The 11840-nt window shown below is 40.3% G+C and overlaps 2 protein-coding genes across 2 annotated transcripts; one reads left to right on the top strand and one right to left on the bottom strand.

The window, feature by feature from the left end:
- The first annotated feature begins 2627 nt into the window (after positions 1-2627).
- LOC149398534 (actin cytoskeleton-regulatory complex pan-like protein) lies at positions 2628-6523 on the top strand. The gene is made up of 3 exons (XM_089615007.1): positions 2628-3303; positions 4172-4291; positions 4700-6523. The coding sequence occupies exons 1-3, from the start codon at positions 2842-2844 to the stop codon at positions 6110-6112; spliced, it is 1995 nt and encodes a 664-aa protein (XP_089471133.1). The 5' UTR covers positions 2628-2841; the 3' UTR covers positions 6113-6523.
- A 919-nt stretch (positions 6524-7442) lies between these two features.
- Positions 7443-9879, bottom strand: LOC149398533 (uncharacterized). The gene is made up of 5 exons (XM_089614612.1): positions 9561-9879; positions 9221-9422; positions 9071-9146; positions 8024-8975; positions 7443-7452 (listed from the first exon to the last, which is right to left on the bottom strand). Exons 1-5 carry the CDS (start codon positions 9860-9862, stop codon positions 7443-7445), a joined length of 1542 nt encoding a protein of 513 aa, XP_089470738.1. The 5' UTR covers positions 9863-9879.
- Between the last annotated feature and the right edge of the window lie 1961 nt (positions 9880-11840).

Here is an 11840-nt window from a genome sequence, read left to right as displayed (position 1 = left end):
CGAAAACATCAAAATGATATAAATATGTGTTTTTTGTTCTGTTTTTTTTGGCTCACAAATCTAGCAAAATAAGCGACCATTTCCCATTGAAAAACTCTACAACGCCGAGTACAACCCATGTGGGCATTTCTCTGTCGCTTAGCAAAAATAAACAAAAAATAATATAATTAAAAAAAGAGCATACAATGCAATTGCATGCAGATTTGTTCCATAGATCTTGACACGTGTTATTATATCAAGATGCCACGTGTTAAATCCCTTGGATGCCTTTCATTTTAGGACTAAGGTCCTAAACTGCTACAGAGAAAACAAGTAGATCTCTGAGAGACTTGAGCCAATGAAGCCACAAAATACCAAACATTTAATAGGGCATTATTTTGTTTTTGTCCCACCGACTTCAATAAGGAAGGTTATTACTTATTACAATTATTTGATTTAATAATCTCTAGTGCCCATTATTATTATTATTATTATTATTATTATTATTATTATTATTATTATTATTATTATTATTTCATTTTCGCACAATTAATGCTATTTATTATTTTACCTATACTTAAGTAATAATTAAGTACCATTATGTGAAAATACCATGTAATTGAAGAAACATAGCTATTATTCATTAGTGGTTTACTTTTACAGAGTCAAGGCAGAAAGAAAGAAGAAAAAGGGTATCATAGAGTTAGTGACACAAATATAACTTGAAATTAACTTCCTTTTGTTGACAAGTATAAAGTTATAATGTTGGGGGTGGGTTTACTTAATTATATCTTGATGAAATAAAAAAAAAATATTTAATTGTCACTTTTCTTATTCAAATGGACGCCTTGTTTCGTTATTTGTGCAAAATTAAATTTGCCCAAGGATTATGATATGAGCATGTGGGACCATGTCACTAAAATATATGAAAAAAGCAATTTCATAGTGAAGAATAAGATCAAGAATGATATAGTATATAATTGATAATCAATCTTTTCAAATTATAAATAGAAATATATATTTTTTTTATGAACTAGTGAGTCACAAAGCTTTAAAGGCTCCTAGGCTAATATATATATAAAAATTAAGAAGCATACTTTTTTGTGCCATCTCTATCATTATTATTCGGGGTTTTAACATCCATAGTAATATATATATATATATAATGACAAGAAAAGAACATAAAGTTTAATGATAATTCAAAGTATATAGCACAATGACTAAGCTGATAATGAAAGCTCTCAATTCTCATTTTGTTTGCAAACTGTTTATGGGATATTGGGGAGAGAAACAGGAAAGAGGACGCAAATGAAAAGAAAGTTAACGTATTGCTTACAAGCGACGTCGTTTTGACCGAGTGTTTAATTATAACGTCTATTTTGAGTCTTTTGTCAGTCAAACGACATCGTCTGGTTGGAGGATTACAGGCCAACGTTGACCATGCTAATTAGCAAATCTGCAAAATATCACTTTAATCCTTTTATTTTATATAATTTAAACTTTCCCCTCTTAATACTCTTTATTTTCAAAGAGTCAAGTGTCTTAGATATAGTTGCTTTAAATTTTAACCCCAATTACATCATTACAGGCTACATTTATATTTATAACCATTTTAGGAGTGTACAAATAAGTTATTTTAACTAAGTTAGTGTCATATAACAAAAATTTTGCGATTGTCTTGTACGTTAAAAATTAAACTATCAATATTTTGTTGTTGACTAACATGTGACTAACACGTGAAAATTGTTGATGTCATATTTTGACAACAATGGTTGATTTCGAACTTTGGCTAAAATTTATAAACTAATCTATGAGCTCGTTCTATTCGTAATCTAAATATAATTTGTTGGCTCTATTATACTTGCAAAGTGCTATAGACCAAAAAAATAAAAAAAAATGACACAACGACATGAATTTTCCTCGGGTGACCTGTTTGTTGCTCAAGTCAGATTTATGTGAGTGATGCATGTGAGAATGTAAGATCAATTGAGACAAGAGAGTCACTAGAGAGTGATGAAAACGTGCAAAGAGAACGAGTTTAATGTCTAAAAATTCATACTCGGCTCCTCCGTGATTAAATGAATTTAATCTTAAAACTTGCATCGATGAAGTGAGTACAAGCATGGATAGATGTTAAGATGAGTCATGATTGATGTCGGATTGGATGGTGATGGACGAGGTCGGGTAGAATTGTAAGGCTGAACTGAGATTGATTTGTAGAAGTTTAAATTATATTGGCTTTGGATGATTGGAGTCATATTGGTCGATAATGAGGTTGACCAACCACGACTTAGCCAGGGTCCCGCAACACGAACTTTGTCGAAGCAACATGAAAGTCATATTGCAAGCCACACAAATCTTTGGCTCAATAGAAAGAAATGCAAGCTTCCATGCCAGATTAAACACAAAAATGTTGGAGTTCTATATTCTTTTAGTGTTGTCACATAAAGCAACCTTTAACATAAAAAAAAAAAAAGAATTGTTTCTTGTTTTTAGATACATTAGCTATAAAAGAATATTTAAGTGCTGAAAACGCTATCACACGGAAACTTTGAGACCCATGTAACAATATCATATTTATTATCTAGCCCAATTTATAATAATACAGAGATATAGTCGCACAAATAATTTACAATGTAATGTACACACGTATTCATTTGGACGTTTCTGTAATATTTGCTTTCCTCAAAATCCCTGAGAAAAAGAAAACACACATCACCTCTCTCACTCTCTCTCCTCAGCTCTCAGTTTTCTCTCTCCTCTCGACTGTAGTTTCAATAGTTTCCTCTCACAGTCTCACATCACCAAAACCCTCGTTTTTCTCTCTCGATCTCTCTCAATGGCCAATTTTCGCCGGAGAAGATGAAGGTATCGAGGAACAAGTCCAACACTGAGCTGGCTCTCCCGGAGATAATCGCGTCCAAGGCCAAGGCTTCTCTGAACCCTAGAACCGACTCGGATCTTCAGGCGGGGCTCAGGCCGCGAAAGCCGGCCCGGAAGAGGCCGCGGACGCCGGGATTGGGGCGGCTTAAGCGCGCCGGAGCTTCTAACGGACGCCGGAGCCGGCCGGAGACACCGCTGCTGAAGTGGAAAGTCGATAAGAGCGAGGTCATCAATGGAGAGGAGGTTAGCTCCGCCGCGGCGGCGGAGGAAGAGCAGGAAACTGAACGGAGAGATCGCCGGAGAGGAAGGAGAGGATCGGCGGCGGCGGCGGCGACGACCGTGTCCGCTAGGAAGCTCGCCGCGGGGCTATGGCGGCTGCAGATTCCGGAGACGGCGGTGAGCGGTGGCGATGGAAAGAGAAGCGCAAAGCTAGGGTTCGAGGTGAGTGTGTTTGGGAACTGAGAAAAAATTGATGGAAAAAAAAACTGAGTCTTGTCAGCGTTTTTGAAGATCTGAGCTTTCTGCTTTTGAGTTATTTTTGGTTAATTTATGATCCTGAAGGAATGGCTTATGAAATAAAGATTGAACTTTGAGCTTGGTTTTGTGATTTAAGCTCTTCTTAGCATTTCTTGTAATCCGTTGCTTAATTAATGAGCATTTAATTAAAGATCAAAGCTTTGTTACTGTTTTAATGTATTTTGCTCACGGTTGCTTGATTTTATTTTCTCAAGAAATTTAGTTTTTTTTTTTTTTTTTTTTTTTTTTTTTTTTTTTTCATAAGAGTAAAGTTCTCATGTTAATTATGGATGGCTAATTTATTTGAGGTTTTAGGGTGATCATAAAATTACCTAAAAAGAGTTTGCTATGCTTGGTTGATATTCTTCGCTCTGTTAGTTTTGGGATATAGTTACATATCTATCTATTAGATCATCACATACAAGCTTTGCTTTTTTTTTTTTTTTTTCCTTAATCTGTTTGTTGTATCAGTATTCCAATTATTCTCCTTCCTATTTCGAGCAATGGAGAATCGAGCTAGTTTGTATCATTCCCATTACTACGCATCAATGTTCGAAATATTCGTTAGAGTTTTTGTCGCATATATCGATCGATGCGTTACTAGGATCAAATCTAGATCCTCAGAAATGATAACATGTGTTAGAACTTAGATATAATGAAAAACAACGGTTTGTGCTCCAATTCTCTAACGCCGCTGTTTTTTTTTCTTTCGAAATCTGTAACGCCGTCATGGTCTCAAATTAATTATTTTTTTGTAGTTCGAGATCCTGAATTTTGAGTTCTTTCTTTGCAGTATGGGATTGGGCATGAAAGGGTTCCTCTTACCCATCATCGGAGTACGAAATTGTACGGCTCCGAAGCTAAGGAGTTTCTACAGAGTCCTGGTTCGAGTTCTAGGAATGGCTACGCAAAGGTATGAATCTATAATATATCTGGTGTTCATTATGGATTCTTTCAGGATATTGTTCCGGGTCAATGTAGAAAGAGAGAATTTATCTCTCGTCACAGTTTCTAATATTTGATAATTTTTTTTCTTCAAATAATTGAATAACTAAACCACTAAAGTTTAGAGATTTGCTAAAGTTAAAGTAAATAGCTGTTATGGTGATGTGACATTGTTTAGACGTTTTTAGCATGCCATTTATGCCCCTTAGACGAGTATTTATAACTATTACTGTCTTTTTGGATTTGTTAATAAAATCTCGTGACTATAACTTGATTTACCAAAAGTTGGTTATATGATAAAACTTGGGTTTTCATATGGTTATATATATATATATATATCTAAAGAGCTCTATTTTTTTTTCCTTCTGGTTTTTAGGTTCGACCTTCGTTGCAGTTATCGAACTCTGCGATGGAAGGGGTGACGAAGTGGGACCCGGTGGGGCTGAAAGCGCCGGACGATTCGCACGTGATTTACCGGCAAATGAAGCTCGCGGACCAGCAAGTGAGCGCGGTGACGGTGGTGGCGGCGCTCGAGGCGGAGCTGGACCAGGCCCGGTCCCGAATCCACGAGCTCGAGGCCGAGCGAAAATCGTCGAAGAAGAAGCTCGACCACTTCCTGAGGAAGGTGAGCGAGGAGAAAGCCGCGTGGCGGAGCAGAGAGCACGAGAAAGTCCGTATGTACATCGACGACACGAAGTCCGAGCTGGGCCGCGAGAGGAAAGCCCGGCAGAGAGCCGAGGCGCTGAACTCGAAGCTCGTGAACGAGCTCGCGGACGCGAAGCTCTCGGCGAAGCGGTTCTCGCAGGAGCTCGAGAAGGAGCGGAAGGCGAGGGAGCTGATCGAGGAGGTCTGCGACGAGCTGGCGAGGGAGATCGGGGACGACAAAGCCGAGGTCGAGGCTCTGAGGCGAGACTCGATGAGGGTCAGAGAGGAAGTGGACGACGAGAGGAAAATGCTTCAGATGGCCGAGGTCTGGCGCGAGGAACGGGTTCAGATGAAGCTCGTCGACGCCAAGGTCGCTCTCGAGGAGAAGTACTCGGAGATGAACCGGCTCGTCGGGGAATTGGGTCGGTTCATGGCCTCGAGGGAGGCGGACCCGAAGGAGGAGAGAGAGGCGGAGAAGCTCCGGCGGGTCGCCGGGGCGGTGAGCGTCGGGGACGTGAAGGAGTTCAGCTACGAGCCGCCGAACTCGGACGATATCTTCGCCGTCTTCGAGGAGGTCAACTTCGGCGAGCGCCCGGGAGAGAGGGTTCACACGGTGAGCCCCGAGACGACGATGAATAAGCACCGGGACCGGGACGAGGACGAGAGCGGTTGGGAGACCGTGAGCCACGCCGAGGACCAAGGCTCGAGCTTTTCCCCGGAGTCGGTCAACAACAAGAACTACGTCTCGAGGAGCGAGGACGACGATGAAGACGAAGACGAAGACGACGATATCACCGAGATCACCGAGGTCTGCTCGGTCCCGGCGAAGCAGTTCAAGAAGGGCTCGTCGATCGCGAGGCTGTGGCGGTCACGGTCCAACAACGGCGGGGAAGGGTACAAGATCGTGTCGGTGGTGGATAACGGAGGAGGAAGAATCTCGAACGCGGGGACGATGTCGCCGGAGCTCAGCCCGTCGGAGCTTCCCGGGCAGTGGAGCTCGCCGGATTCCGGCACCGGAGCTCGGGGGATCAACCGGTGCATTCCGAGGCCGGGGCAGAAGCACAGCTTGAAGGCCAAGCTTCTCGAGGCGAGGATGGAGAGCCAAAAAGTACAACTACGCCACGTCCTCAAGCAGAAGTACTAGTCGGATCGGCGAAAAATAATGGTCTATTTGCTTAGCTTGTTTGTTGTCATAAAAGATAGCAAGCAAGTTGATTTTATGGGGTCTCTGATAAGGGGGGAAAAAAAAAAAGGCAGTACTTATTTGTATCTTTGTATCATTTATTTGCCAAAATCCAGTGAGGAGATAACAAAAATTCAAGCTGGGAAAAGACTGAAATGATATGATAGGAACGTTCTCTTGTCTGTAATTTGTATTATTTAAGTCAAATTCTAGAGATTTTCAGGAAGGAAATATTTATAGATCAAGTTGTCATACAAATATATATTTTCTTTCAGGTTTCAATGTTTGTTTTGGCTAAGGCAAACAAAAAAAATAAATTAATAAATAAATAAATAGTGAAGTCAGGTTTATGTCATGGCTAATTATTTCATATACTTTTGTGTATTTATTTACTCAGATTAGCTTAAGTAGCAATTTGCCAATCTCACTCAAAGTCATATGATGCCAAGGAAACTAGGAAAGGAACACGTGACCTCTAATATTAGCATGATGAAAAGGAATAATATTGTTCCGGCCTATTGAAATAATAATATATACCCCACGAATAATAATTGGCCAATAAATGTTGATTGATACATTAATGCATAATAAACTCCTAGTGCAACTTTGTCCACTGGGTTATACGAAAGAGTTCATCAATGTGTGATTCTCATTTCTTGATCTACGTGAAACAAGTCACACTGACTTCTATTTTCTCTTAAAAAAAGTCGCAAAATTTAGAAAAGAGAAACGGGAAATTACAAAACTAACATTTTTTAAGTGTAATATTTAAAATAATTGCTACTATTTTATATCCTTAAAAAAAAAACTCTTTTTAATTGTTTTTCTCCCATAATAAAATGTAACAAAATGAATAAAGAATATGGCTATTGAAACAATTTTCCCAACATAAAAGAACATACCTTATTTGCCCAACAAATGAAAGGGGAAATTACATGACTAACTAAAATAGACGTCTTATATAAACTATTGCAGCGTTTTAAAAATAAATAACGGAAGTCAGCAATTTTGGACGATAATACCCCTATTACAACTTCAACCGTTCCACGCTTAAAACGAATTTCCGATGACTCAAACTCAAGCCCAAACCCTAATCTTGTCGTCTCGAAACACTCCGCTCCAAAGCCCAAACTCCAACCTTGTCGTCTTACTCACCTAATCGCCACACAATTGCGCACCGCGCCACTACCGTCATCGCAGTGATAGTTCGACTTCGCATTGACAATTTATTGACATTCATGTCAATAAATCTTCATACAAATTTCCAGATTCTTCAAACCAATGTTTTTTTTTAGATATAACTTCATTGACAGTCATAACACAGGTATAACTTCTCATCATCAATTGCATAAAATGCTTAGCTGTGTGAGCACTTATCTGACTCTTATAGAAGTTATATTTTGGCTGTGTCTATTGAGTATGAACCAAGGATCGAAATACCGTTACCGTTACCGTTCCGAGCCTTCGAATTTACTGGTAACCGCCCGTACCGTAAAGGAATACCGGGGGAAGCGAGAAAAAAAGGAAACCGGTACCGTTGAACTTACCGTTACCGTAAAGGAATACCGTCAAATACCGGTATTTACCGAGGGGAATTCAGAAAAGAAATATACAAAAAAACATACAAAGTACGTAGGATAAAATTCATAAAATAAAAAATAGTGTAGAATGTTTTCAACACAATAAGAAATTACAAACACAACAAAAAGTAAGTTTAATAACCAAAATGATAAAGTTCAACACAATCCACCAAATACTATTGTTCAACAAATTCAACATAGGAGGGATACAAATGACTACTCAAAGTGACCGTATGCAGCGGTCATACAGTAATCATACCAAGTCATGTAATGAGCATATGCACTAAAGTACCTGTTCAAGTGATAGTCGTACTCATACTGAGATGAACCAACAATCATGGAGTGGAGGGGATAACCTGGAACTGGTTGCACCGTTTCTGGAGCGTAACTTGATGCATAGGAGTCCTGGTAGTTGTAACTGGAAGATCCGTCATCATAAGATGACTCTGTACCTTGAGGACCAATTGATACCGATCCGAAGTTGTAGGACAAGTCATCAACGTCATTGCTAGACGTAAATGACATGGCATCATTCATACCTCCGCCCTGACCTCCGCGCCCGTATCCTGAATCAAAAAAGGCAGGGTGATGAAGACGATCAAAATCTTCTTGCGATGGTGCGTATCCAAGCTGAGAACCGCCGACATCACCAAATGAGGTGCCTCCAGCAGTAAAGGAACCCCCCAGACCGATAGGAACCTCCAGCACCTCCCCCTGATCACCGTCACCTGCACCTCCACCTGCTCCGCTTGATCTACGGCTTGAACCTCCGCCATCTGAACCCGAACTGTCTCCGGATCCGCGTTGAGGTTGGACGTCCTCGTTCAGCACTCGCTCCGGATCAAGTCCAATATCTCGAGCCGCTTCAGCTACTGCCGGATCCGGGTTCTGGTTGACGTCGTCCATGTGAACTTCGTCAATCCAGCGGAGCATTTCGTCGTCTCCCTCATTGTCGTTCCCCGAGCGTTCGAAAGCTCGTTCGATGATATCCAAAGGATCCAGGGGGTTGAGGTTGTTGTCGTGAATCCGAGTTGCTTCTCGGAGCTGCAACTTCATGTTGTACGAGCAGAAAACAAGCTTCTCGAGTCTGCCGTACGCTAGACGGTTCCTTTGTTTTGTGTGGACGAGGGAAAATGTACTCCAATTCCTCTCACAAGCGGAGGCGGATGCAGTTTGTGACAAAATTCGAATAGCCAACGTCTGTAAAGTCGGGGTCCAATTTCCGTAAAGCTCCCACCACTCACCTGCAATCATGTGACATAAATCATATCATGTCATTTATTACCATTTCATGACATAGTTAATGGCTTAATGCATACAATTCATCTCACAAGCTTACTTGCACAAAGGGTGCCTCGTGCCGAAACAGCACTTCGTTGTGAGAAGTCCCCTCGAGCGTCTCGAAATGCGATTAACTGTAATTAGAAAATCAAATAAGACTCGTATATTCATAATGTGATATAGCTTGTAACAATTTATAGTTTTATACCTCTCTCCCAAGAGTTGACCCATCAAGATCCTGATGCAAGAAGTCGAACACCCTTGTCACAGCGGCCATGTGGGTATTGTCCATGTGGATATCCGGATTAAACAGCAACTTTGGATTTAGGAAGAAAGCTGCAATGTGTAGTGGATGTTCCATTTGAGTACTCCATCTGTGGTTGACGATGTCGACAACCCATTTCTTCCCACTCATCGCTTCCAACTTCTTTCTCATCTCGTGGAAGACGTAGTATAGTAATCCCATCGTGGGATGCACCTCAGTGTCCACTAATCGAAGAGTGGTGTACATCGGCTCGAATATGGCACACACTTCGTCCACCGAATGCTAGAATCTGGGATTTAAACAAGTCTCGGCTATGGATGTACCTGTAGGAGTTGCACTCAATTTGGAATCATCCCACCATTGACTACTGAACATCGTCCTCAACGCAGCTCTCTTCTCTCGGAGACTTCTGAGAGCTAGGTAGTTTGTGGCAAATCTTGTTGCGCCGGGACGGATGATTTCACCTGGGGATGTCTCCCGTAACTTGGACAACACAGTGCCGTGGTTGTAGATGAACTTAGTCGCATCCCTCGCAGATTTGATAGTTTGCTTAACACTATCTCTCTTCCCAATATCTTCAAACATCAGATCTAGACAATGTGCAGCGCAAGGTGTGTTGTCAATGGTGCCCACAAGAAGAGTAGTAGTGTCTATTTATGTACATTTGATGTCATATAGTCTTACGAAGACTCTTGCTTGTAATTGCTTATTCATTAATAAAAAGTTGAAACGTTCATTCAATCTTCCTTGTCTGAAGCTTTATGATAAAACCATAGTCTTTTAGTCCATAAACAAACTAAACAACTTACGAAGAGACAAATGTAGATTTGCATGAACAAACTCTTCGTAGTTTGCTTAAAACGACATATTCGCAATCTTAGGGTCAAAGGACTATTGACCTCAGTATGATTGTTAGAAGAATCTATGATGTCTGGTTATGAGGCATTGAGAGTTGGAGACTCTATAGTTCTTCTAGGTATCTTCCGAAGGTACTGAATTGACCAGTGCACTTCAAGAGACAATATAAGAACAAACCATTTAACCTCTTATGTCTCGAAGTCACTATGTATGAATTGCATCATGCTTACCTTAATCCTGAAATGAGACATGCCATTTCACACCTTAGTATTCTCATTTGAGAAAGTCAAATTTCGGACTCACTATGTGATTTAGGCCTATTGGTGAGGTACTAAGTTGTGAGTCTGTCATGAGTAACTTTGTGAAGTTCTCATAGATATGGAATTCATGTACAAGATTGCTGAAATGCAATGTATGTCACCTCATGCTTTGTTCCTTGGAGTGTGAATAAATGAACTGGCCAGTGTCCAAATTGAGTCCCGACTCTTTTGGATGAAACAATGTGACTTGTTAGCTCCTCGTCAATACATTGTTTCTAACTTATTCACAAGCGACAAAGGAGTTGAGGAAATAACAGCTAGAAGGGTAAAATGGTAATTTAGTAAATCCCGACTAGCTGATGACATTCATGAAGGGTAAACATAGATAATATTCAGTGGATCCGCTCATCAAAATTAGGTCGAATTCTTGAGTAGAAAATAAATTCATTTGAACCGAGAGATTTTCAGTGTCAGCTCTTTAGTGGAGTCAGTTGGCATTAAGCTAAACTTGGAAAAGGTTTGTGAACTTTTGAGTCCAAGTGTTTAGCTAAAGCTTTGTTCATTTGGGTCCATGAGGTCACTGTCACGAATCACATCGATAGGAATAGTTAAACTGGAAGCTAAGTCAAAACAAGAACGAAAATAGTGAAAATGGTATTTTTGTCTTTTGAGACAAACGATGAAATGAATGTCAATAAATTTTTGACAATGTCATTTTATGACATGTTTCACTCGGCCATGACTTGATCATTGGGCCTTGTGAATTAATTTCATTTCATAAGAATTTTATTGAAAATCCTTATTGGGCCTTTTTCATGTTGTCATGAACAAATGGAAAAGCTTCTAGAAGCCCATTCTAGAAGGACATAGGCGCCCAACATACCCAACCAAGAGAGAATATTTTGTGCATAAATGTATCAAGATACTTGCCAAAAGAAAAAGAGGAAACAAATTTGCATGAGGATGCTATATGGAATTCGGCCAAGAGAGAGACAAGGCAAGGCATGGAACAAAATAGGAAACTATTCCAAGACTTAATGAAGTCTATTTTGGCCGAGCTCCTCAAGGAAAAGAAAGAGGAAATTGGCTCATTTTATAGAAGAGGAAACTACCTTATTGAAGGTGAGACCTCTCCTATAAATAGGAGCCTCATTCTTCTCATTTTCATTCATCCAAGTTTAAGAGATTTGAGAGACTCTCTCTCTAGAACTTGTGGCCGAAATCCTCTCTCTCTCTCTAGTTTATTTTCGATTATTTCTTGTCTTGGCACCTAGGTCCTCACTCGACCTAGTGTTTAGCTCTGCGACTTCGAGACTCGTTCTTAAGTCGTAGTGTTTAAAAGTGCCCACTCACTGATTCCTTCTTTTCGAGTGATTTAGTGATAGAAACTTTCGTGGTTGCTCGAGGTGCCGAGGAAAGAAAGAGAGACGTGCTGCGAGGGGAGA

Source organism: Urtica dioica, chromosome 5, assembly GCF_054948205.1.
Source record: "Urtica dioica subsp. dioica isolate 48M chromosome 5, U.dioica_male_clone48M_v1_H2, whole genome shotgun sequence".
NCBI classification, from domain to species: domain Eukaryota; kingdom Viridiplantae; phylum Streptophyta; class Magnoliopsida; order Rosales; family Urticaceae; genus Urtica; species Urtica dioica.
The sequence above is the reverse complement of the archived record's forward strand: the minus strand, read 5'-3'. Positions and strand labels throughout refer to the sequence as shown.